Source organism: Procambarus clarkii, chromosome 16, assembly GCF_040958095.1.
Source record: "Procambarus clarkii isolate CNS0578487 chromosome 16, FALCON_Pclarkii_2.0, whole genome shotgun sequence".
NCBI classification, from domain to species: Eukaryota; Metazoa; Arthropoda; class Malacostraca; order Decapoda; family Cambaridae; genus Procambarus; species Procambarus clarkii.
In genome coordinates, this window is record NC_091165.1 from 8,099,268 (window position 1) to 8,126,371 (window position 27,104).

A 27,104-nucleotide genomic window follows, 5' to 3' on the forward strand; every position below is an offset into this window, starting at 1 on the left:
CAACCCCACTCGTCTCGGTACACGTGTCATTGCTGCTCCTTCTCAGGATGCAGCTTCCCTCTTGGCTGCCTTATCCTGCCTTGGCGAGATCCCTGTTCGGGTCTCAAGAACACTCGGTTGAATGCCAGTGTTGGCACTATTCTCCTCCCATCCCATGTTTCGACCGGTGTTCGGAATCTACAGGACTGCCACGATGACATTCGGCATATCCTTGATACCCAAGGCCATTCTGTCCTCCGGGTAGACTCGTTTACTCGTCCCCCTCGTGGTCGTCGCCGTCAGCCCCTTCGGGTTGTGAAGATCACCTTTGATAGTAGGGCCCTTCCATCCTCTGTCATCTTGCTGGTGCCAGGTGCTCTGTCCAGGAGTATATTTCTTCTCTTCGCCTATGTAATAGGTGCTGGATGTTTGGGCATTGTGCCCTCCGCTGCTCTGGGACTGTTTCTCTCTCTGTCCTTTGTGTGGGGGCGAAGGTCACTCTAAGTCGGAGTGCACTTCTCCCCAGGCTCGCTGCCACAACTACGGTGAGACCCACCCTACCTTCTCCCGTGCCTGTGTCCATTACAAGCTTGAGGCAGCCGTCCTCAACTTGAAGCACCGGGAGCGTTTATTTTTTCCTGAGGCGAGGCGCCAGGTTGGCCGGCTCCCGCCTTATGCTAACGTCTCTTATGCTCTCGTGTTGCGCTCTTCCTCTCCTCGTCCTTCCCTCCTTTCTCAGACTCACAACTGTTTCCGGGCCTTGGACCCTGATACGCCCACTGCCCCCTCCTCTGTTCCTTTGAGTTCTGTCCCGAAAGGTCCCCCTCCTGGTTCTCTGTCTGGGGTTCCCCTTCTTTCTACCCGGTCTGTCATGTCTCCTGTGTCTTCTTCCTCGTCTTCCTCCGATCCTCCTTCCCATCCTTCTCCTCCATCTATTGACTCTCCCCGCCGCCTGTCGGTGCTGGCTGATGTCCATTGCTCTCCTAACGGCCGTCGTGTGTGCTCTCGTTCAGCTTCTCCCGTTGAGACGCTGGAATCCGTTGCCCGGTATGTAATTGCTGGAACGCCGGTCTCTTTAAGTCAGAAGCGTAAGCCTGGCTCCTCTCCTTCCTCCTCCTAGGCGGGTAAGAATGGTTCGCTTTCTTCCTCGGCCCCTACTGCTGGCTCTATTGCTCCTTCCCTTCCCATTTCAGTGGTTGCGCCCCCTGTTTCTGCTTTGGAGGTTTCTTTGGCCTCCGCTTCCCTCTCGGTTGCTGCCCTTGCTGAGGTGCGCTCCCCTCTTTCTACTCTCCCTTTTCCTGCTGCTGTCCTTGATGACTCCTCTCCGTTGCCTCCTCCTCTTCCTCCTCCTTCTCCGGACCCCGCCCGCCCACCTCTGGTCTGTTCTCCCGCTTCCTTCCCTCCGTCTTTGCTCAGTTTACCCATGCCCCCTAACCCTGACTTTGCTGACCCTGATCCCGACCCTGATGTTCTTTAACGTGTTATGTTGCTCTTTCGCCTTTGTTCTCTGTTGTTGTCCTTTCTTTTCTCGTCGATGTCTATTCTTCAATGGAACGTTCGAGGTTATTACGCCAATTTCCTCGAACTCCAACTTCTGATTTCGCGGTTTTCGCTCCTTTGTGTCTGTCTCCAGGAGTCGATGCTTGGTGCTCATCCTGGTCGTTTTTGTGTCTATTCCTTTCTTTCCCCCTCCCAGCTGTTTTTGGGGCTCCTAATTCTTCTGCTCTCTTGATTCGCTCTGATGTTCCCTGTGTCCCCTTACTTTTTCGTTCGCCTCTCCATTGTTCTGCTGCTCGTATCTTTGTGGGGAAATGGTACACAGTTTGTTCCATTTATCTCCCCCCGAGTGTCCCGCTCTCTCTTCCTGATCTGAAACACCTACTGGACTCCTTGCCGGAGCCTGTGCTCCTGCTGGGTGATTTCAATTGTCGTCATTCTCTTTGGGGTGATGTGCTGACGAATACCCGAGGTCGCCTTCTTGAGCCGTTTATCCTCTCTTCTTCCCTGTCTCTTCTGAATTCTGGTGAGGCCACTCATTTGGACTCTCGGACTCGCACCCTTTCTTGTCTTGATCTTTCTCTTTGTTCTTCTTCTCTTTACTTAGATTTCACGTGGCAGGTTCTTGATGACCTCCATCTTGAGGTTATCTTGAGATGATTTCGGAGCTTTAGTGTCCCCACGGCCCAGTCCTCGACCAGGCCTCCACCCCCAGGAAGCAGCCCGTGACAGCTGACTAACACCCAGGTACCTATTTACTGCTAGGTAACACGGGCATAGGGTGAAAGAAACTTGGCCCATTTGTTTCTGCCTCGTGCGGGAATCGAACCCGCGCCGCAGAATTACGAGTCCTGTGCGCTATCCACCAGGCTACGAGGCCCCCCATTATCCATGGCAGTGACTATTTCCCCATCCTTGTTTCCTTTTTCTCTTTTCGCCCTTTCCTCTCCTTCCCTAGGTGGCAGTTTGCTAAAGCGAACTGGAACCTATTTACCCTCATTGCTGCTCTCTCTGACCTCTCCCTTCTGCCTCTCCTTAGCGCTCTCCTCCTTTTTCATGACACTGTCTTCGACGCTGTCCTCCGCTCTATTCCTCGCTCTTCCTCTCAGGGTCCACGGAAGTGTGTTCCCTGGTGGAATGCGGACTGTGCTCAGGCTGTCCTCTGTAAGCGTGCAGCCTGGAAGAGGCACTGCCGTCAGCAGACGGCCGATTCTTTTATTTTCTTTCGGAAAGCAAGCGTGGTGGCCCGTAGGGCCATCTGTACCGCTAAACGTGAATGTTGGGCATCTTATGTCTCCACAATCACGTCCAAAACTCCTCTGCCGCAGATCTGGAAGCGTATCCGCAAGATAGCAGGTAAGTTCGTTCCCGATGTTTCACCGGTCCTTCACCTCCATGGTACTCTTGTGGCGGACCCGTTGCAGGTCGCTACCGAACTGGGTTCCCACTTTTCTTCTGTTAGCTCTGGTCCTCATTTTCCCCAATCTTTCCTTCTTCGTAAACCTGTCCTTGAGTCTCGTCCTTTAGATTTCTGCACTCGTCTTCGACTCCCCTATAACGATCCCTTTTCTCTCTCTCTGAACTTCGTTCTGCCCTGGTCCTCTGCGGTTCTACGGCGGCGGGCTCCGATGGTATTCATTATGAGATGCTTCGCCATCTCCCTCCGTGCATGTCTCAGTATTTACTGAGACTGTATAATCGGATCTGGGAGTCGTCGTCAGTCCCTGAGGACTGGCTCGATGCCGTTGTCCTCCCTGTTCGCAAACCAGGTCTCTGGGAACATCCCCTAAGGACTTTCGCCCTATTGCTCTCACAAGTTGTGTCTGCAAACTCTTTGAACGTATGGTTAACGTTCGTGTGATGTGGTTCCTTGAGCACCATCATCTCCTCTCCCCTTCTGAATTTGGTTTCAGCAAGTGCCGAAGCACGACAGATGTCCTGGTGAACTTGGAGGTCTATATTCGTACTGCTTTTGCTGCGAAGACCTCCGTTGTTGCCGTCCTTTTTGACCTGGAAAAGGCTTATGACACCACTTGGCGATATCATATTCTATCCCAGCTTCATTCTTTTGGACTTCGTGGTCATCTCCCTCTCTTTCTCCGCAGCTTCCTCTCTCGTCGTTCTTTTCGTGTGCAGCTTGGTACCGCTCTCCCTGCCTCTTTTCAGTAATACGAAGGTGTGCCCCAGGGTAGTGTTCTGAGCCCTACTCTTTTTCTGGTTGCCCTCAATGGTCTTCTTTCCTCTCTTCCTTTAGGCACGTTCTCCGCTCTCTATGTTGATGATCTTACCCTTTTGCTGTCAGGGTGATGATTCGCCTCTCCTTCAACGCCGGCTTCAACTTGCGATTGATGCCGTGTCGTCTTGGGCCACCGATCATGGCTTAAAGTTCTCTAATACCAAGACTTGTGCCATGACTTTTACTCGGAAACGGGTCGTTCTTCGTCCCTCTTTGTCACTTTATGGTCATCCCCTTGAGTACAAAGATTCTGCAAAGCTTTTGGGGTTATTCTTTGACACTCGTTTGTCTTGGTCTCCCCATATCTCTTACCTCCGTGTTGAGTGCTCTAAGGCCCTTACCCTCCTTCAGGTGTTGTCCCATAAGTCTTGGGGGGCGGATAGGCGCACTCTCCTTACTTTACATTCCTCTCTCGTCCTGTCTAAGCTCGATTATGGTTGCCCTGCTTACTCGTCTGCTTCTCCTTCTACTCTTCGCCGTCTTGATGCTTTGCACCATACTGGGTTGCGCCTCAGTTCTGGTGCCTTTTGTTCGACTCCCGTCCTTAGCTTGTATGTTGACACTGGCTTCCTGTCTCTCCAAGACCGCCGTGATCGCTACTGTCTTCGCTCTCTTGTGCAGTCCTTACAACATCCTTCCTCTCGCCTCTGTCGTGCTTTAACTTTTACCCCTCCTGCGGTTCCTGTTCCTCTTTACCACTTCCCTCTTTCTGTCCAGTTATCACGCTTACAGGATTCTCTTTCCGTTCGTATTTCTAATGTTTCTCCTCGTGTTGTTCCTTCTTTTCCCCCGTGGAGAGTCCCCCTTCCTCAGTTTTGTACTTCCTTGACCCGCATCACTAAAGCTTTTACCCCTCCTACGGTTCTAAAACGCCTTTTCCTTGAGCACTTTTCCTCTCACTCCCGCTCCGTTTCCCTCTTCACTGATGGGTCTAAGTCTGCGGACGGTGTTGGCTACTCTGTTATTTTTCCTGATCGTACTTATATGTGTCGCTTACCTCCGGAGACTAGCATCTTCACAACGGAGCTTTATGCTATTCTCTATGCTCTTCGTCTCCTGCTTTCTCGTTGTCAGTCTTCCTTTGTTGTTGTTTTGTTGTTATTGGTGACTTTCGTAGTGCCCTCGTGGCTCTTGGGGCCTTTAATTCGGTTCATCCAGTGGTTGTCGAGATCCAGTATTGGCTGTTTCTAGTTCACAGTAAATTTAAGTCGGTTGAGTTTTGTTGGGATCCCAGCCATATTGGTGTGACTTTAAATGAGCGTGTGGATGCTGCCGCCAAGGAAGCTGTCCGCTCTCGTCCCATCTCTCGTAAAGGTGTTCCATATTCCGACTTTTACCCGGTTTTCCATTCCTCCATCCTTACCCGTTGGCAGGTTTCTTGGTCGTCTGTTATTGGTAATAAACTACGTACTCTTAAATGTTGTGTTTCCTCGTGGCCGTCCTCCTACCACCGTAACCGGCGATGGCAAACGGCTCTGGCAAGGTTGTGTATTGGCCATACTCGCTTAACCCATGGTCACTTGATGGAGCGCCGCCCTGTTCCTTATTGTCCTAATTGCATTGTCCCTCTTACGGCGGTGCATGTCCTTCTTGAATATTCTGACTTCCAGGATGAGCGGATGTCTTGCTTTCCGTCCCTCAATAGAATTCTTGGTGACTCGGATACTTTTGATATCGTTCGCCTTATGCGTTTTTGTTCTTGTATTGGCATCCTTGGTGATATTTAGCGCCCTCTGATTATTCCGCACTTTGTTGGTGTTAAATAGCCTTCACACACAAGAAACGTGTAGCTTCCTACACCACCTGAAGATTCACTATCTCAGTGGAGTTACACTCCTCACTTGTAGTCCTGTTTCACCATGCAGTTCAGTTTCCACTTGGAGTTCAACTTATACTCCTCCTCTGGTGCGAAGTTCTTTTACTAACTCCTCCCATACAAACCTGGAAATCCATCATCATGCCATAGTAAAATGTTTTCCTAACAAACCATAAATAAATGTATTCACAGAAAATAAAATCCTCCATCCGACATCCCTTTAAACACTATGGTGCCACCGCGGGGTCCTCCCCCATCCTGGACGAGTCCACAGTAGAAATCAGCTTGGGCCGCTGCCTGGGGTTCTGCTCCTTCAGTTGTTCACCAGACGCGGGAGAGGGAAGGGTTATCGTTCCCTCCTGCAGCATGTTCACTCAACTTTAACTCCTTATTTTAGCTCACTGGCTCAATAAAATCTGTACTCTATATACACATAGAGTGGGTGGTGGCTGAGTGGACAGTGCTCTACACTCGTGGACCTAAGGACCAGGGTTCGAGCCCCCAGAACCACCGGAAAAATATATGGGCAGTTTCCTTCACCTTGATGCCCACTGTTACCTAGCAGCAAATAGGTACCCGGGAGTTAGACAGCTGCTACAGGCTGCTTCCTGGGGAGTGTGGGTGATACTTGGTTGATGGGGTTCTGGGAGTTCTTCTACTCCCCAAGCTCGGCCCGAGGCCAGACTTGAGTTGTGAGAGTTTGGTCCACCAGGCTGTTGCTTGGAGCGGCCCGCAGGCCCACAGACCGGTTGGTCCGGCAATTCTTGAAGGAAACAACCTAGTTTCCTCTTGAAGATGTCCACGGTTGTTCCTGTAATATTTCTGATGCTCGCTGGTAGGACGTTGAACAGCCGTGGACCTCTGATGTTCATACAGTGTTCTGACCTCTTAATCTCAGGTCCGGAAAGCAGAATAACTCTCACAAGGAAGACTCGTTCCACCAGGCTACATAGGGTCATAACAACATATACTGTGAATATAGTTACTTATGCTTAGTGGGGCTTTCCTAAACTCTGTCTGTGTCCTGGCCAATTAGGTTGTCTAATTTGAAGAGTACTGGTGCATGATAATAACATATGAAGAATCACATAAAACTATATTCGGGTGCACACTGAGATACTGAGACAAAACCAGTTACAACATCTGGTGGAGTGGGGTATAATTTGTCAGAAAGTGAACACAGTTGAGAGAGAAAAAGCAGGACTAGCGAGGACGTATAACATGACTTCTTTTAGCTCATCTACCTGGACACAGGAGTAGGTGTAATGTACGTAAACAGTGCAATGTGTTAACATGACCAATGTGAGTGGCCAAAGGAGCGTGGGCCAGTGTGAGTGGGTTGTGTAGAATAGCTGAAGTAGTAAGTAGAAGTTAGGTGTAGTTGGTGAAGAATGTGTAGTTGTAGTTGTAGTTAGTGTAGGTTGGCATAGCATGTGGGCCAGGGTGAGTGGCCATAGCACGTGGGTCAGTGTGGGTGATCATAGCATGAGGGGACTTGTGAGTGGTCATAGCATGTGGGCCATTGTGAGTGGTCATAGCACGTGGGCCAGTGGAGTGGTCATAACATGTGGGCCATTGTGAGTGGTCATAGCACGTGGGCAAGTGGAGTGGTCATAACATGTGGGCCATTTTGAGTGGTCATAGCACGTGGGCCAGTGTGAGTGGTCAGTGCATGTGGGCCAGTTTGAGTGATAATAGCATGTGGGTCAGTGTGGGTGGTCATAGCATGTGGACCAGTGTGATTGATCATAGCACCTGCGCCAGTGTGGGTGGTCAAAGCATGTGGGCCAGTGAGAGTGGTCATAACATGTGGGCCATTGTGTGTGGTCATGGCATGTGGGCCATCTGAATGGTCATAGCATTTTGACCAGTGTGAGTGGTCATAGCATGTGGGACAGTGTGGGTGGTCATAGCATGTGTACCAGTGTGAGTGGTCATAGCATTTGGGCAAGTGTGAGTGGTAATGGTATGTGGGCCAGGGTGAGTGGTCATAGCATGTGGGCCAGATTGAGTGATAAAAAAATTTGGGCCAGGATGAGTGGCCATAGCATTTGGGCCAGTGTGAGTGGTAATGGTATGTGGGCCAGGGTGAGTGGTCATAGTATGCGGGCCAGGGTGAGTGGTCATAGCATGTGGGCCAGTGTGAGTGACCATACTATGTGGGCCAGTGTGTGTGGTCATAGCATGTAGCCCATTGTGGGTGGTCATAGCATGTGGGACGGTGTGGGTGGTAATAGCATGTGGGCCAGTGTTAGTGGTCATATCATGTTAGCCAGTGTGGGTGTTCATAGCATGTGGGCTAGTGTGAGCAGTCATAGCATGTGGGCCAATGTGAGTGGTCATAGCATGTAGGCCAGGGTGAGTGGTCATAGCATGTGGGCCATGGTAAGTGGTCATAGCATGTACTCACCTAATTGTGCTCTCGGGGGTTGAGCTTTGTCTCTTTGGTCCCGCCTCTCAACTGTAAATCAACTGGTATACAGATTTGTGAGCCTATTGGGCTCCATCATATCTACATTTGAAACTGTGTATGGAGTCAGCCCCCACAATATCACTTCCTAGTGCATTCCATTTATTAACTACTCTGACACTGAAAAAATTCTTTCTAACGTCTCTGCCTCATCTGGGTACTAAGTTTTCACCTGTGTCCCCTTGTTCGTGTCCCACCCGTGCTGAAGAGTTTGTCTTTGTCTACCCTTCAATTCCCCTACGAATTTTGTAGGTGGTCATCATGTCTCCCCTTACTCTTCTGTTTTCCAGGGACGTGAGGTTCAGCTCCTTTAGCCTTTCCTCGTAGCTCATTCCTTTCAGTTCCGGGACGAGCCTGATGGCATACCACTGAATCTTCTCTAACTTTGTCTTGTGTTTAACTAAGTATGGACTCCAGGCTGGAGCTGCATATTCCAGGATTGGTCTGACATAAATGGTATACAGGGTCCTGAACGATTCCTTACACAAGTTTCTAAAGGCAGTTCTTATGTTGGCCAGTCTACCATATGCCGCTGATGATATCCTTTTGATGTGGGCCTCTGGGGACAGGTTCGGTGTAAAATACACCCCAGATCTTTCTCTCTATTTGACTCTTGCAGGATTTCACCTCCCAGATGGTACCTTGTGTTCAGCCTCCTGCTCCCTTCGCCTAATTTCATTACCTTACATTTTCCTGAGTTGAGCTTTAGCAGCCATTTTCTAGACCATTCCTCCAGTTGGTCCAGGTCATCCTGTAGTCTCTGTCTATCTTCATCCGTCTTGATTCTTCACATAATTTTTGCATCATCAGCAAACATTGAGAGGAACGAGTCTATACCCTTTGGAAGATCGTTTTACATATATTAGAAACAGGATGGGTCCAAGTACTGAGCCCTGTGGGACTCCGCTGGTGACATCTCGCCACTCTGATGTCTCCCCTCTCACCGTTACTCACTGTTTCCTGTTGCTTAAATACTCCCTTATCCACTGGAGCACCTTCCCTTTTACTCCTGCCTGCTGCTCCAACTTTATTAACAGCCTTTTATGGGGTTCTGTGTTAAAGGCTTTCTGGCAGTCCAGGAAAATCCAGTCGGCCCACCCTTCGCTTTCCTGCCTAATTTTTGTTGCCTAGTCATAGAATTCTATTAAACCTGTGAGGCACGATTTACCATCTCTGAACCCATGTTGGTGGTGCAGTACAAAGTTATTTTCCTCCAGATGTTCTATGAGCCTTTTCCTCACGATCTTCTCCATCACCTTGCATGGTATACAAGTTAGGGAAACTGGCATGTAGTTCAGTGCCTCTTGCCTGTCACCCTTCTTGTATAGTGGGACTACGTTAACTGTCTTCCAACTTTCTGGTAGCCCGCCAAACACACACCGAAACTACGACGTTGGTACAACGTTCGGACAAATTTTAACACCTCCTAACCAGTTATAACAACCAATATAGCAAGTTGTAACAACGTTCTAATACGTCATAAACACGTTAAGCCAAGATGTAACAACTTTATTACAAGTTGTAACAAGCGGAAAATAGAGACAGTTTCGGTTTGTGTTTCCAGGGAGGTCTCCTGTTTCCAGTGACCCATTATACACCATAGAGAGTGGCACACTTAGTGCTTCTGCACCTTCCTTTAGTATCCATGGTGAGATTCTGTTAGGCCCAACAGTCTTTGTCACATCCAGCTCCAGCAGACACCTTTTGACCTCATCACTGGTGAGGTCAAATTCCTCCAAGGGTGCTTGGTTTGCCTCCTCCTCATTTAGTGCAGGGGCTGTGTTCTAGTGTGAAGACCTCCTGGAATCTCTTGTTGAGTTCTTCACACACCTCCTTGTCATTCTCTGTGCATCTGTTCTCCCCTTTTTTCAATTTCATCACTTGTTCCTTCAGTGCTGTTTTCCTCCTGATGTGGCTGTGGAGCAGCTTTGGTTAGGTTTTGGCTTTACTCGCGATGTCATTTTCATACTGTCTCTCTGCTTCCCTCCTCACTCTGAGGTACTCATTTCTGGCCCTCTGGTATCTCTCCCTGCTCTCCGGTGTTCTGTTATTTGTGTAGTTTCTCCATGTTCTTTTACTAAGTTGCTTCACTACCTTGCATTCCTGGTTGAACCATGGGTTTTTCTGTTGTTTTTCGTTTTTCTCCTTTTGGACCGGGATAAACCTGTCTGCAGCTTCCTGGCCTTTCTGGGTAACAAAATCCATCATGTCCTGCACACTCTTGTCTCTAAGTTCTGTTTCCCATATGTTACCCTTAGGAAGTTCCACAACTCGTCATATTTTCCTCTTCGGTAATTTAGTCTTTTTCCCTCCGATCCCATCCTTGGATAGGTTATCCCTACCTCCACCAAGTACTCAAAAGTCAGTACACTGTGGTCACTCATTCCTACGGGGGCTTCAACTTTGACTTCCCTTTATTTCTGACTCATTCAATCATTCAGGGTGAATATCAATATGTGGGTCAGTGTGAGTGGTCATAGTATGTGGGCCAGTGTGGGTGGTCATATGTCGGAGAGTGACATGCTCGTGTGTACTGTCCAGCTAGTCTGAATATTTGTCGGTGGAGGGGATGTTTGGAGTGTGCCCCGACACGCCTGTTCCAGGAGTTGAAGTGATCCTGAGGAATGACTTGTGCTTGACGAAGTTGTTGCCAAATGTTATAGCGGAGACTGTGCCAGAGGAGTGCCTGGAAGGCCGCGGCACAGGTGGGACACCTGGGAGTGTGAACCTGACTGACATCCTAGGGGATGAGAAGACCGCCAAGCCAGTGAGTGCCCTGTCTCTGTAGTGACGAAAGCGAAGGTGGCCGACGAGGAAGACACTAGTGAGGATGTGACAGTACCGGCTCCACCGATAGAAGATATCGACGTGGAGATAGCGTGGCTGTTTAGGGAAGGTCCGGCTCAGGAAAAAAGAGTCACTGTGAGGTCGGAAGTGAAGATGACCCGGCCGAAGAAGAATAGTGTGAAGAGAGTGGATCTGAGTAGAGCCCAGCCCGCTGAAATTGAGATTCGGAAGGTGGCTGCATCTGTGCTGAGCAGAGGTGAAGAAGGATGTGGACAGACTGAGGACTGGAGTAGAACGTCAAGTTGTCCACGAGCACAGATGCGTAGGGATAATGGAGTTGAGTTGTGTGACATGTCAAGAGTTGACACATTTCTCGAGAAGTGTGAAGAAGAGTGAGAAAAGAAGAAGTGAGAAAAGACAGTATGTGCAGAGGGACGCTTACGAGCACTCTGGAAAAGGTAGAGCAACAAGTACGGTCGAGTGATGTTGGGTGTAGTACAGTGCACGAGGAAACTTTGAGGGAACGAGGAAGTGTCAAAGGAGAAGAATTGAAGTTGTGTAGAGATGAGAAGCGTGAGAAGAAGATGGAAATGCAGGCATGGAGGAGTAGAAGAAAGCCGAGGATTCGATGGAAGTCAAAATGGATGAAGTTTCGGACAAATGATTAGACGAAAGGAAAGATCGTCGGTGAAGACGACAGAGTGAAGTATGTTGATGTGAGACTGAAGAGTGATGGTGGCAGGCTGACGCACGAGGACGACAAAGGAGGTACAGACGGTAAATGTCTGTCTCTGGACGTGAAGAGTGCAAGAAGAAGAAACGGTGGAGGAAAACAGTAAGTAGAGTGGACTGATTGAATGCAGGCGTCCAAGGGGGATAGCCTAGCCAAGGTGAGAGAGAAGTTGGATTGCTTAAGAGGAGGGAGTGTTTCTAGAGATTTGTGAGCCAGATATTGCAAGGTGCAACGAATTATTTGCAGACTCCTGGAGGGAGTACATAAACAGATCAACCGGTCGAACCAATCGATTGGAGAACGAGACGATGTAATGACTAATGCATTATCCCGAATGAACAAATCTACAAGGACCGTGACGAGGATTCGAACCTGCGTCCGGGAGCATCCCAGACACTGCCTTAATTGACTGAGCTATGACAGGGTTAAAAGAGTTGAAACCGAAGTTCTACTGAACTTACTGGATCCCGCAGCCTCTCCGAGGCACAAACCAGGGTTTTACACAACTCTCCCCTGCACTCGAGCTATGTCAATAGGCCTTTCTCTCTCTTCGCCCTTACATCATTACACACAGAAATCACACTAACGTGATAATTCAAATGAACAAATTCACAAGGGCCGTGACGAGGATTCGAACCTGCGTCCGGGAGCATCCCAGCCTCAATCGACTGAGCTGATGTAAGGGCGAAGAGGGAGAACGGCCTATTGACATAGCTCGATTGCAGGGGGGAGTTGTGTAAAACCCAGATTTGTGATTCGGAGAGGCTGCAGGATCCAGTAAGTTTAGTAGAACTTCGGTTTCAACTCTTTTAACCCTGTCGTAGCTCAGTCAATGAGGCGGTAGGGACGTACGCAATTACCTACAACGAACGTAATACATAGAATGTGGGCCAGTGTGAGTGGTTATAACATGTGATTGGTGTGGGTGGTCATAGCATGTGAGCCAGTGTGGGTGGTAATGGCATGTGGGGCATTGTTGGTGGTAATAGCATGTGGGGCATTGTTGGTGGTAATAGCATGTGGGCCAGTGTGGGTAGTCATAGCATGTGGGCCAGTGTGGGTAGTCATAGCATGTGGGCCAGTGTGAGTGGTCATAGCATGTGGGCCAGTGTGGGTGGTAATGGCATGAAGGCCAGTGTGAGTGGTCATAACATGTGGTCCAGGGTGAGTGGTCATAGCATTTGGGACAATGTTGGTGGTCATAATATGTGGGCCAGTGTGAGTGGCCATAGCATGTGGGTTAATGTTGGTGGCCATAGCATGTGGGTCAGTGTGAGTAGACATAGCATGTGGGCCAGTGTAAGTGATCATTTTCTGTGGGCCAGTGTGAGTGGTCATTGCATGTGGGTCAGTGTGAGTGGTCATAGCATGTGGGCCAGTGTAAGTGGTCATGTTATGTGGGCCACGGTGTGTAGCCATAGTACGTATGTCAGGGTGAGTGGTCATAGCATGTGGGCTAGGGTGCGTGGTCATAGCACGTGTGCCAGGGTGAGTAGTCATATTATGTGAGCCTGCATGAATATGATAAAGTAGACGCTCTTGCTAAGGTTGCAGTAAATAAAGTCAGTATTGAACGTAATCCTTGCACTGTATCCATATTTCGCTTCCAGTAAATAAAGAACGTATGAGATTAAGAAACAAATAGTGTATTGTGAAAACTAATAATAAACAGAAACTTCCCTATGACTCTGTAATATCTCCATTGCTCAAACAATTGGGTATTAGCGATAAGACCTACCATTAATGTGTAATGACTTACTGGTAATACATAGCTCTTGAAATAAAACATTCTCTGTAACTAGCTGACATTGTAGGGATTGATGAAATTGTTTATGTAATTATCTAATTTTAGGTCTGATAAAGACCTTTTGTGCCCTGTGTAATGCTTTTTGTGCTCACAGGATGGGTATGGGGTACACAAGAATCTAGCCGCCTCCGGCGGCATCAGTAAAAATCTACCAAGTGGGCCAATGTGGGTAGCCATAGCATGTACTCACCTAATTATACTCACCTAATTGGGCTTGCGGGGGTTGAGCTCTGGCTCTTTTGTCCTGCCTCTCAACCGTCAATCAACAGGTGTACAGGTTCCTGAACCAACTGGGCTCTATCATATTTACACTTGAAACTGTGTATGGAGTCAGCCTCCACCACATCACTTCCTAATGCATTCCATTGTCAACCACTCTGACACTAAAAAAGTATTTCTAATATCTCTGTGGCTCATTTGGGCACTCAGTTTCCACCTGTGTCCCCTAGTGCGTGTGCCCCTCGTGTTAAATAACCTGTCTTTATCTACCCTGTCGATTCCCTTGAGAATCTTGAATGTGGTGATCATGTCCCCCCTAACTCTTCTGTCTTCCCTTCCCCCTCTCCCCATCCGGCCCGTTGGCGCCGTGAGGGGGCTTGGTGGACGGCTACCGGAGTGTGATGCTCTGTGGGACGGTCCTCTATCCTTTTCTGGCCTTACGCTCCTGCTGCTGTCTTCTCTAATTGTGCTGGATCGCTTTTCCTTTTCCTTAAGTTTCGTTTTTCTCCCCCCCCAACTCTTCTCCTATCTGCTTGTCATCTCCTGCCTACCTTTTGCTTGTTTTGGTTATTCCTTTGGACTTCTTCTATTTTGACGCCCTGGTGCATGAGGAGGCATACACTTGCACCGTAAAACTGTAGTACCCAACATCTCGAGCGAGGGGGAACATTTTATTTTCAATCCCGCTTTCGTCGCTGAACCCGATCTCGACGGACTGACGGTTCTTAAGGTAGCGTTTGTGGGGCGTATACTCACGAAGCTCCCCTAGGGGCCCCCGGCATGATCGGCCATAGCTTCCTGTTAGGTGTCCTGCCTCTAATTGTGGCTCCATGGTGGGTATGTGGGCCACATTCGTGGATGAATTTGTCTCTTCGTTTCTATGTCGATGAATGTTTCTGTTGTACCCTCTCAGGCTCGTGGGGTGGGCGACCAAGCCCCCGAGTCGGCCTGTATTGGAAGACCGGGCTCTGTAGCCCCCGCTGCGTTGGTCCCCGACCTTGCTCCTCCTTTGACCATCTTGACTTCTTCCCCCAGCTCCCCTCCCTCCTCTGTGGTTGGGTCGAGCCTCCAGACGCCAGTGGTGACCACTTCGTCCCCTGGTGCAGCTAAGTCTCTCGTTGTGACTACTGCGCCTTTTAACCCCTCTCTCTCTGGGGGTTCTCAACGCCGTCCTCGTCACGGCTGCCCTCACTCGATTCCTTCCTGTTCTGATACCTATCAAGCCTTGTTTGGTCCCGCTTCGTGAGCCAAATATTTTGATCTCCTCCCTCTTCATTCTACGCCTCCTGACGATTTCTCCCTCCAACAACATCTCGTTGATTCCGTGGATGCCTCTGTTACCTTCAACCCCACTCGTCTCGGTACACGTGTCGTTGCTGCTCCTTCTCAGGATGCAGCTTCCCGCTTGGCTGCCTTATCCTGCCTTGGCGAGACCCCTGTTCTGGTCTCAAAGAACGTTCAGTTGAACGCCAGTGTTGGAACTATTCTCCTCCCGCCCCATGTTGCGACCGGTGTTCGGGATCTCCGAGACTGCCAAGACATTATTCGACATATCCTTGATGCCCAGGGCCATTCTCTTCTCCAGGTGGACACGTTTACTCGTCCCCCTCGTGGCAGTCGCCGTCAACCCCATCGGGTTGTGAAGATTACCTTTGATGGTCAGACCCTTCCACCCTCTGTCATTCTTGCTTGTGTCAGGTGCTCTGTCCAGGAGTACATTCCTTCTCCTAGGCTCTGTAACAAGTGCTGGAGGTTTGGGCATGGTGCCCTCCGCTGCTCTGTGACTGTCTCTCTCTGTCCTTTGTGTGGGGGCGAAGGTCACTCTAAGTCAGAGTGCGCTTCTCCCCGGGCTCGTTGCCTCAACTGTGGTGAGGCCCATCCTACCTTCTCCCATGCGTGTGTCCATTACAAGCTTGAGGCAGCCGTCCTCAACTTGAAGCACCGGAAGCTTTTATCTTTTCCTGAGGCGAAGCGCCAGGTTCGCCGGCTCCCGCCTTATGCTAATATCTCTTATGCTCGCGTGTTGCGTTCTTCCTCTCCTCGTCCTTCCCACCTTCCTCAGACTCACAACCGTTTCCAGGCATTGGACCCTGATACGCCCACTGCCCCCTCCTCTGTTCCTTTGAGTTCTGTCCCGAAGGATCTACCTCCTGGTCCTCTGTCTGGGGTTCCCCTTCTTTCTACCCGGTCTGTCTGGGGTTCCCCTTCTTTCTACCCGGTCTGTCTTGTCTCCTGTGTCTTCTTCCTCGTCTCCCTCTGTTCCTTCTTCCAATCCTTCCCCTCCATCTCTTGACTCTCCCCGCCGCCTGTCGGTGCCGACTGATGTCCATCGCTCTCCAAACGGCCGTCGTGTGTGCTCTCGTTCAGCTTCTGTTGAGACGCTAGAATCCGTTGCCCAGTACGTAGTTGCTGGGACACCTGTCTCTTTAAGTTAGAAGCGTAAGCCTGGCTCCTCTCATTCCTCCTCCCCGGCGGGTAAGAAGGTTTCGCTTTCTGCCTCGGCCCCTACTTCTGCCTCTATCGCTCCTTCCCCTCCCATTTCGGTGGTTGCGCCCCTGCTCCTGCTATGGAGGTTTCTTTGTTCCTGCTTCCTTCCCTCCGTCTTTGCTCAGTTTACCTGTGCCCCCTAACCCTGACTTTGCTGACCCTGATCCCAACCCTGATATTCTTTAACGTGCTATGTTGCTCTTTCGCCTTTGTTTCTTCCTTGTTCTCTGTTGTTGTCCTTTCTCTTCTCGTCGATGTCTATTCTTCAATGGACTGTTCGAGGTTATTACGCCAATTTCCTCGAACTCCAACTTCTGATTTCGCGGTTTTCGCCCCTTTGTGTCTGTCTCCAGGAGCAGATGCTTGGTGCTTGTCCTGGTCGTTTTCGTGGCTATTCCTTTCTCTCAACCCCCCCCCCCCCCCAGCAGTTGCTGGGGCTCCTAATTCTTCTGCTCTCTTGATTCGCTCTGATGTGAATCAAGATTCTGATTCGCTCTGATTCGCTTGATTCGCTCTGACACAGTTTGTTCCATTTATCTCCCCCCGAGTGTCCCGCTTGCTCTTCCTGATCTGAAACACCTCCTGGACTCCTTGCCAGAGCCTGTGCTCCTACTGGGTGATTTCAATTGTCGTCATTCTCTTTGGGGTGATGTTCTGACGAATTCCCGAGGTCACCTTCTTGAGCCGTTTATCCTCTCTTCTTCCCTGTTTTTTCTGAATTCTGGTGAGCCCACTCATTTGGACTCTCGGACTCGCACCCTTTCCTGTCTTGATCTCTCTCTTTGCTCTTCTTCTCTTTACTTAGATTTCACGTGGCAGGTTCTTGATGACCTCCATGGCAGCGACCATTTCCCCATCCTTGTTTCCTTTTTCTCTTTTCGCCCTTCCCTCTCCTTCCCTAGGTGGCAGTTTGCTAAAGCGGACTGGAACCTATTTACCCTCAGTGCTACTCTCTCTGACCTCTCCCTTCTGCCTCTCCCTCGCTCTCTCCTCCTTTTTCATGACACTGTCTTCAACGCTGCCCTCCACTCTATTCCTCGCTCTTCCTCTCGTGGTCCGCAGAAGTGCGTTCCCTGGTGGAATGCAGACTGTGCTCGGGCTGTCCTCTGTAAGCGTGCAGCCTGGAAGAGGCACCGCCGAGCACAGGCTGTTTTCTTTTCTTTCGGAGAGTGAGTGCGGTGGCCCGTAGGGCCATCCGTATGGCTAAACGTGAATGTTGGGCATCTTATGTCTCCACAATTACGTCCGAAACTCCCCTGCCACAGATCTGGAAGCGTATCCGCAAGATAGCGGGTAAGTTCGTTCCCGATGTTTCACCGGTCCTTCACCTCCGTGGTACTTTTGTGGCCGACGCGTTGCAGGTCGCTACCGAACTGGATTCCCACTTTCCTTCTGTTAGCTCTAGTCTTCATCTTCCCCAATCTTTCCTTCTTCGTAAACCTGTCCTTGAGTCTCGTCCTTTAGATTTCTGCACTCGTCTTCGACTCCCCTATAACGATCCCTTCTCTCTCTCTGAACTTCGTTCTGCCCTGGCCCTCTGCGGTTCTACAGCGGCGGGCTCCGATTGCATTCATTATGAGATGCTTCGCCATCTCCCTCCGTGCACGTCTCAGTATTTATTGAGTCTGTATAATCGGATCTGGGAGTCGTCGTCAGTCCCTGAGGACTGGTTCGATGCCATTGTCCTCCCTGTTCGCAAACCAGGGTATCTGGGAACTTCCCCTAAGGACTTTCGCCCTGTTGCCCTCACAAGTTGTGTCTGCAAACTCTTTGAACGTATGGTTAACGTTCGTCTGATGTGGTTCCTGGAATACCATCACCTCCTCTCCCCTTCTCAATTTGGTTTCTGCAAGTGCCGCAGCACGACAGATGTCCTGGTGTACTTGGATGTCTATATTCGTACTGCTTTTGCTGCGAGGACCTCCGTTGTTGCCGTCCGTTTTGACCTGGAAAAGGCTTACGACACCACTTGGCGATATCATATTCTATCCCAGCTTCATTCTTTTGGCCTTCGTGGTCATCTCCCCTCTCTTTCTCCACAGCTTCCTCTCTCGTCATTCCTTTGGGGTGCGCCTTGATACCGCTCTCTCTGCCTCTTTTCAGCAATTCGAAGGTGTGCCCCAGGGTAGTGTTCTGAGCACTACTCTTTTTCTGGTTGCCCTCAATGGTCTTCTTTCCTCTCTTCCTTCAGGCATCTTCTCCGCTCTCTATGTCGATGATCTTACCCTTTGCTGTCAGGATGATGATTCGCCTCTCCTTCACCGCCGGCTTCAACTTGCGATTGATGCCGTGTCGTCTTGGGCCACCGATCATGGCTTCAAGTTCTCTCCTACTAAGACATGTGCCATGACTTTTACTCGGAAACGGGTTGTTCTTCGTCCGTCTTTGTCACTTTATGGTCGTCCTCTTGAGTACAAAGATTCTGCGAAGCTTTTGGGGTTATTCCTTGACACTCGTTTGTCTTGGTCTCCCCATATCTCTTACTTCCGTGTTGAGTGCTCTAAGGCCCTTACCCTCCTTCGGGTGTTGTCCTATACTTCTTGGGGGCGGATAGGCGCACTCTCCTTGCTTTAGATTCCTCTCTCGTCCTGTCTAAGCTCGATTATGGTTGCCCTGCTTACTCGTCTGCTTCTCCTTCTACTCTTCGCCGTCTTGATGTTTTGCACCATACTGGGTTGCGCCTCAGTTCTGGTGCCTTTCGTTCGACTCCCGTCTTTAACTTGTATGTTGACACTGGTTTCCTGTCTCTCCAGGACCGTCGTGATTGCTACTGTCTTCACTATCCTGCGCGGTCCTTACAACATCCTTCCTCTCGCCTCTGTCGTTCTTTAACATTTACCCCTCCTGTGGTTCCTGTTCCTCTTCACCACTTCCCTCTTTCTGTCCGGTTATCTCGCTTACAGGATTCGCTTTCCGTTCGTATTTCTAATGTTTCTCCTTGTGTTATTCCTTTTTTTACCCTGTGGAGAGTCCCCCTTCCGCAGTTTTGTACTTCCTTGACCTGCATCACTAAAGCTTTTACCCCTCTTACGGTTCTAAAACGCCTTTTCCTTGAGCACTTTTCTTCTCACTCCCGCTCCGTTTCTGTCTTCACCGATGGGTCTAAGTCTGCGGACGGTGTTGGCAACTCTGTTGTTTTTCCTGATCGCACTTATATGTGTCGCTTACCTCCGGAGACTAGCATCTTCACAACGGAGCTTTATGCTATTCTCTATGCTCTTCGTCTTCTGCTTTCTCGTTGTCAGTCTTCCTTTGTTGTTGTTGTTGACTCTAGTAGTGCCCTCGTGGCTCTCGGGGCCTTTATTCCGGTTCATTCAGTGGTTGTCGAGATCCAGTATTGGCTGTTTCTAGTTCACAGTAAATTTAAGTCTGTTGAGTTTTGTTGGGTTCCCAGCCATATTGGTGTGTCTTTAAATGAGCGTGCGGATGCTGCTGCCAAGGAAGCTGTCTGCTCTTGTCCCATCTCTTATAAAGGTATTCCATATTCCGACTTTTACCCGGTTTTCCATTCCTCCATCCTTACCAGTTGGCATTCTTCTTGGTCGTCTGTTACTGGTAACAAACTACGTACTCTTAAATGTTGTGTTTCCTCGTGGCCGTCCTCCTACCACTGTAACCGGCGATGGGAAACGGCTCTGACGAGGTTGCGTATTGGCCATACTCCCTTAACCCATGGTCACTTGATGGAGCGTCGCCTTGCTCCTTATTGTCCTAATTGCATTGTCTCTCTTATTGTCGTGCATGTCCTTCTTGAATGTCCTGACTTCCAGGACGAGCGTATGTCTTGCTTTCCGACCGCCCCTCGCGGTCACCTGTCCCTCAATAGAATTCTTGGTGACTTGGATACTTTTGATATCGTACGCCTTATGCGTTTTTGTTCTCCTATTGGGATCCTTGGTGATATTTAGCGCCCTCTGATTATTCCGCAATTTGATGGTGCTTCATAGCCTTCCCGGTTTGGTGCCTTCTTTTGATAATTACTTACTTACTTCAGACTACGGCTGGGGGATTAGTGGCTTATCTGGGTTCCCAGTGAGCTCACAGTTGCTGTCCCTGTTACCTGACTACCTCTTACGATTGTATTAATGAATGGAATGCAATAGTGTCTATGATATATTATATCGCACTGGTATGTGGGCCAGTGTGAGTGGTCATCGCATGTGGGCCAGGGTGGGTGGTCATAGCATGTGAAACATTGTGGGTAATCATACCATGTGAGCCAGTATGGGTGGTCAAAGAATGTGGGTTAGTGTTGGTTGGCATAGCATGTGGGCCAGGGTGAGTGGTCATAGCATGTGGGCCAGGGTGAGTGGTCATAGCATGTGGGCCAGGGTGATTGGTCATAGCATGTGGGCCAGGGTGAGTGGTCATAGCATGTGGGCCAGGGTGAGTGGTCATAGCATGTGGGCCAGGGTGAGTGGTCATAGCATGTGGGCCAGGGTGATTGGTCAAAGAATGTTGACCATTGTGAGTGATCAAAGCATATGGGCCAGTGTGGGTGGTCAAAGAATGTGGTTTAGTGTTGGTTGGCACTGCATGTGGGCCAGTGTGAGTGTTCATAGAATGTGGGCCAGTGTGGGTGGTCATAGTATGTGGGTCAGTGTGAGTGGTCATAGCATGTGGGTCAGTGTGAGTGGTCATAGCATGTGGGACAGTGTAAGTGTCCATAGCATTTGAGCCAGAGTGAGTGGCCATAGCATGTGGGCCAGTGTGAGTGGTCAAAACATTTAGGTCAGGGTGTGTGGTCATAGCATGTGGGCCAGTGTGAGTGGCCATAGCATATGGGCCAGTGTGGGTGGTCATAGCATGTGGGCCAGTGTCAGTGATCTTAGTATGTGGGCCAGTGTGAGTGGTCAAAGCATTTAGGTCAGGGTGAGTGGTCATAGCATGTGGGCAAGTATGAGTGTCCATAGCATATGGGCCAGTGTGGGTGGTCATAGCATGTGGGTCAGTGTTAGTGTTAGTGAGTATGTACTCACCTAGTTGTACTCACCTAGTTGTGCTTGCGGGGGTTGAGCTCTGGCTCTTTGGTCCCGCCTCTCAACTGTCAATCAACAGGTGTACAGGTTCCTGAACCTATTGGGCTCTATCATATCTACACTTGAAACTGTGTATGGAGTCAGCCTCCACCACATCACTTCCTAATGCATTCCATTTGTCAACCACTCTGACACTAAAAAAGTTCTTTCTAATATCTCTGTGGCTCATTTGGGCACTCAGTTTTCACCTGTGTCCCCTAGTGCGTGTGCCCCTTGTGTTAAACAGCCTGTCTTTATCAACCCTGTCAATTCCCTTGAGGATCTTGAATATGGTGATCATGTCCCCCCTAACTCTTCTGTCTTCCAACGAAGTGAGGTTTAATTCCCGTAGTCTCTCCTCGTAGCTCATACCTCTCAGCTCATGTACTAGTCTGGTGGCAAACCTTTGAACCTTTTCCATTTTAGTCTTATGCTTCACTAGATATGGACTCCATGCTGGTGCCGCATACTAGAGGATTGGTCTGACATATGTGGTATATAATGTTCTGAAAGATTCCTTACACAAGTTTCTAAAGGCCGTTCTTATGTTAGCCAACCTGGCATATGCTGCTGCTGTTATCCTCTTGATATGAGCATCAGGGGACAGGTCTGGCGTGATATCAACCCCCAGGTCTTTCTCTCTCGCGGACTCTTGAAGTATTTCATCTCCCAAGTGATACCTTGTATCTGGTCTCCTACTTCCTACCCCTATCTTCATTACATTACATTTGCTTGGATTAAACTCTAACAGCCATTTGTTCGACCATTCCTGCAGCTTGTCCAGGTCTTCTTGAAGCCTCAAGCTGTCCTCCTCTGTCTTAATCCTTCTCATAATTTTGGCGTCGTCAGCAAGCATTGAGAGGAATGAGTCTATACCCTCTGGGAGATCATTTATGTATATCAGAAACAGGATAGGTCCAAGTACAGAGCCCTGTGGGACTCCACTGGTGACTTCACGCCAGTCTGAGGTCTCACCCCTCACTGTAACTCTCTGCTTCTTATTGTTTAGGTACTCCCTTATCCACTGGAGCGCCCTACCAGTTACTCCTGCCTGTTTCTCTAGCTTATGCATAAACCTTTTATGGGGTACTTTGTCAAAGGCTTTCCGACAGTCCAAAAAAATGCAATCCGCCCACCCTTCTCTTTCTTGTTTAATCTTTGTCACCTGATCGTAGAATTTTATCAATCCTGTAAGGCAAGATTTACCCTCCCTGAACCCATGTTGATGGGTTGTCACGAAGTCTCTTCTCTCCAGATGTGTTACTAGGTTTTTTCTCACAGTCTTCTCCATCACCTTGCATGGAATACAAGTTAAGGACACTGGCCTGTAGTTCAGTGCCTCTTGTCTGTCACCCTTTTTGTATATTGGTACTACATTAGCAGTCTTCCATATTTCTGGTAGGTCCCCCCGTTTCCAGTGACCTACTATACACTATGGAGAGTGGTAGGCAAAGTGCTCCTGCACTTTGATGGCCAAATATGTGGGCCAGTGTGGGTGGTCATAGCATGTGGGCCAGTGTGGGTGGTCATAGCATGTGGGCCAGTGTTAGTGATCATAGTATGTGGGCCAGTGTGGGTGGTCATAGTATGTGGGCCAGTGTGAGTGGTCATAGCATGTGGGCCAGTGTGGGTGGTCATAGCATGTGGGCCAGTGTTAGTGATCATAGTATGTGGGCCAGTGTGGGTGGTCATAGTATGTGGGCCAGTGTGGGTGGTCATAGCATGTGGGACAGTGTGAGTGGTCATAGCATGTGGGCCAGTGTTAGTGATCATAGTATGTGGGCCAGTGTGGGTGGTCATAGTATGTGGGCCAGTGTGAGTGGTCATAGCATATGGGCCAGTGTGGGTGGTCATAGCATGTGGGCCAGTGTTAGTGATCATTGCATGTGGGCCAGTGTTAGTGATCATAGTATGTGGGCCAGTGTTAGTGATCATAGCATGTGGGCCAGTGTTAGTGATCATAGTATGTGGGCCAGTGTGGGTGGTGTTACGGTGCCCTCTCCCATTTCTTTCGTTTGCCGGCGTAAAGAGTCATATCAGCTCTCCCTACTGATTCTCTGAGGTTCAGGGAGTCTATTGACATGTGTGGCGACCGGACCGGCTGCCAGTTAAAGGAAGGAAGTTACATTATAAGTTGTAAATAAGGGGAAATTGGCGCCCTGATATAAAATGAAAGAGTATCCCCTAAGGCAGATATGACCTTTTGGAAGGGACACTACCCGATCGTGGATTGGCCGACTTAGGTCGCGGGAGACCAATCAGGGCCCGCCATGACGTCACCGAGTGCCCCGGGCGGCGCCAACGTCAGAGTTGACCCGACCTTGGAAGCGACAGGACGCGCCTCGGTCTGCTCTCAAGGATTAGAGGCTCTACAAGTCTTTCTTAGTGGATTAGTGCTGGCTATTGCAGCCCATCGGATATATTGGAGACCCCGCGCTTCTGGGAAGCAAAAAGGAACCAAGTTTATTGAGCGAAAGAGGGCCAAACTTGGAAAATATTCGACGACGACGCTGGGCGTTGAGGGTCTGAAAAGGTGTGGCGGGCAAGCCTAGCTGTGACCGGGTCACATCCACTGAGGGTTTTGTAAGGACGACACCGTGCCTAGGACAAGGAGCAACGCCTTGTGGAAGGGGCGAGTGTGGGAAAGTAGTGATTAGCTCAGCACCCATCGATGAACCAGGATTGGGGTAGCTGAATCTCAGGGATTGGAATGGCGACGGCGCGAAGGCTCCACGACACCTGAGGACCAGTGGAACGTTCCTGGATCATCGAGGATCGACTCAGGAAGCGTGGGAACCTCACACCATCGAGGGACAGGCGTCGTGAGCCAGGAATGTAAGGTAGATCATTTTCCCTCCCATTACCCCTTTGTGAGTAGGCTAGTTGGGCCACAGTAGTTACTTATGTATGTGGCAACGGGACATTAATACTTTAGTAGTAGAATAGGCTGCAAGGCATCTTGTGTCCAGGACTGTCAGAGAGGACAGTGTGTATGGATGGCAGGACAGTGAAGAAGAGGCGCCGACGTGGTGAAGAGGCCCTCCTGTGAGAGAGTGTGGGACTCCTGTCTTTCTGCCCAGTTGAAGGAGTGTTGGAGGTCGTGGAAGAAGAGGCTGACGATCTCCAGACTTATTATCCTTATTTTCATATTCATGTATTACTTGTGATTGTATGTGTGATCATGTAATTTGCATCAGTAAATTCACACTTTTATCACTGTGTTTAAGTGTGCCTCCATTTATGATATTTCTTTATGAGCAAACACGAAGGTTATCATAGTACCACCTAGGGAACACAACGTTCTCTATAGAAGTTCTTATTGCCTGGTGAGTGGTAAAGACAGCACAGACTTACATAAAAGTGTACCCCTAGCCATCCGATCAGTATCAGTGCCTGAATGGTGGCAACTATTATCGTAGTGGCTATAGAGAGAGGTAAAGCCACACAGACCTTCCTGGGAGAGTACCCTGGGCCGACAGTCTAGTAGCAGATCTATGGGAGTAGCAATCTTCTGGCTACAAACAACATATAATACACCCACTGAACTGCATTGCTGGGGTGCAGATATAATAACCCAGCTGGCGACCTTGTTAAGAAGAAGATAGAGAAGACAGGCGGGAAAGGCGGTCTTGCAACCTTTTTGTCTGGCAGGCAAGACTCGGGGAGGTTATTGTTATAAGGTAAGTCTGAGTCTTCCTTCACTCCTCCACGGGTCTAGGCCGGAACTGTTAACAGCAGTTTCCCCGTGTTTGACTGAAGGGCTTCCGCGGTGAATCAGTGGCACCCCCCTTATTGTGGTGGAAGCAAAGACCTGCGGAGGTGGGCATTGTTGGTCCTCTCCTGTGTGACCAAGGAGGGGTCCGGTGAATCCAGGGAGTCGGAGGGGCTGAGTATCCGGCCTTTTGAGCCCCTAGCAGCTGAGTGCTAGCAGAGCCCCGGCCCACCCCCCACGTGACAGTGGTCATAGCATGTGGGCCAGTGTGGGTGGTCATAGTTTGTGGGCCAGTGTGAGTGGTCATAGCATGTGGGCCAGTGTGGGTGGTCATAGCATGTGGGCCAGTGTTAGTGATCATAGCATGTGGGCCAGTGTTAGTGATCATAGTATGTGGGCCAGTGTTAGTGATCATAGCATGTGGGCCAGTGTTAGTGATCATAGTATGTGGGCCAGTGTGGGTGGTCATAGCATGTGGGCCAGTGTGAGTGGTCATAAGGTGTTTTGGTTACGTTGATTAAGGCGGTGTTTATACTGCACCCTGAAAATAAATGCAGCACTCTTTAAGATTTAACGCATGGCCTGGAATATTAATTGGACCTAGTTACAAATACTGACTTATGTTCAGTTTTTGTAGTCAGTATTTGACTTATATGTTTTTAACTTGACAGCCCTTTGTGTTAGTGATGGGCTGTTCTAATCAATCGTCCTGATGGCACAATATCAAAAGTTATGATGAAATCAAAGTACATAACGTCACAGTCCTTGACACAAGCAGCTGTTTTTCTGTGTTTAATAATGTCCTCTCTGTAAACGACTAAACAGGTAAACTTGTCTTCTTCACTTCCAATACAGGTTTGTTCAGGTGTATGTAGAGTATCGCGTTCCTTCGTAAATATGATAAAATACTCATTTAAAATGCCACTCATTTCTTCGTTTTTATTACTTTCTTGAACTTTGGAGTTACTTTTTTTGGACCTGATAAAATGCACTTCATAATTAATTTTTTTTCTATAATCTCCTTTAGATAAAATGCACTTCATAATTAATTGTTTTTTCTATAATCTTCTTTATTTTTAGTACTCGTGATAGTACGATAAAATGTTGTTATAGATTCCCGGTTTTTAATACCCTTGTTTATATTACTGATAAGATGTTTTCTTCAAGTGATTATACATTTTGGTCTTTATGGTTTTAAAAATAAATTTATGTGGTTAATATATTCCTTTTTTCTACTTAAAAAGTTTAAATAAGTTATAAGTTAAATTGGCATCGAAATCTATTGACGAATAAAGTTACGAGGAATATATCGAGAAGAATTACAAATGAGAGAAATAAGTTGATATGATTAGAAAGGATAAAATTAGGAGGAATAGAGTGAGAAGAGTTACATATAAGATTCATGGTTTAGAGAAACAGAGTTCACAAAAGCAGGATTAGTACAGATTGAGTAATAAAGGAAGAGTTACAAGAGACAGAGTTAGGTGTAAAAGAGAAAGAAAATAAAGAGTGAAGAGACAAAGAAAAAAGAAAATGAATTTGGAGAACTAGAATTAGTAAATATAGATTCATCAAGTATAGAGTCCTGAGGAATTAGACTTAGATAGCATTGATGTGGAATAGAGCTAAAAGATATGTTCTTAAGAGGGAGAATAAGAATGTATAGTGTTAGGAATGGTTGAGTTAGGAGGGATATATTTTTAAGTCAATAGTGTCGGTTAGAGAACTGCAGTTTTCCATGGTTGCAAAATATAGTACGGATCTTTAGACAGGAAGAAAGTTAACTTGAGCCAACCCTCGGTCAATTTGCTTAATTTGTTGTTGGATAATTTCTTGATTCGACAATAGTAACGTCATTGTTTTCATCCTGAAGAGCGCAGATTTATAATTAGAATTCACAACTCTGTTTTACAGAAGGCTTCTAATATTCAACAAATCTTCTTTCATTATTTCCCAATATATGTCAAGCAGTAGATAGAGGAAATGACTGAGACATTCAATATCTAAACTTAAGGGAAGCCTTTGAAACCGTCTAACATGGAAAATCAACACAAAATTGGAGGCACTTGGTATTAGGGGGACGATGTATTCCGTTCTCGAGCTAAGTTATTTTTAAGAAAACCTTGAGACTTTACCAAATTTGAGTTAAGTGTGAAACCATTTTAAGGGGGAGTGCGTCAGTCATATAACTAATGTCTATGCTGGTATTCTTTACTTTAGTCGAGGTAACGAGGCAACTAGTCGTCCGGATTTTGGGGTTGTACAAACAAGGGCACCTGGTTTTGGACAACAGTCCCTACCATTATCAGGATTGGTAGAGAGAGAGAAGGGGGGGAGGGAGAA

General features: G+C 48.6%; 2 protein-coding genes across 2 annotated transcripts in view; both read right to left on the reverse strand.

Moving 5' to 3' along the window:
* The window catches only part of LOC123750254 (uncharacterized), a 609,457-nt gene that overhangs the window by 174,200 nt on the left and 408,153 nt on the right, over positions 1-27,104 (reverse strand). The gene's annotated exons all lie outside the window — the stretch shown is intronic.
* LOC138365453 (putative uncharacterized protein FLJ46204) lies at positions 12,422-12,937 on the reverse strand. Its single transcript, XM_069325765.1, has one exon. The coding sequence runs from the start codon at positions 12,935-12,937 to the stop codon at positions 12,422-12,424; it is 516 nt and encodes a 171-aa protein (XP_069181866.1).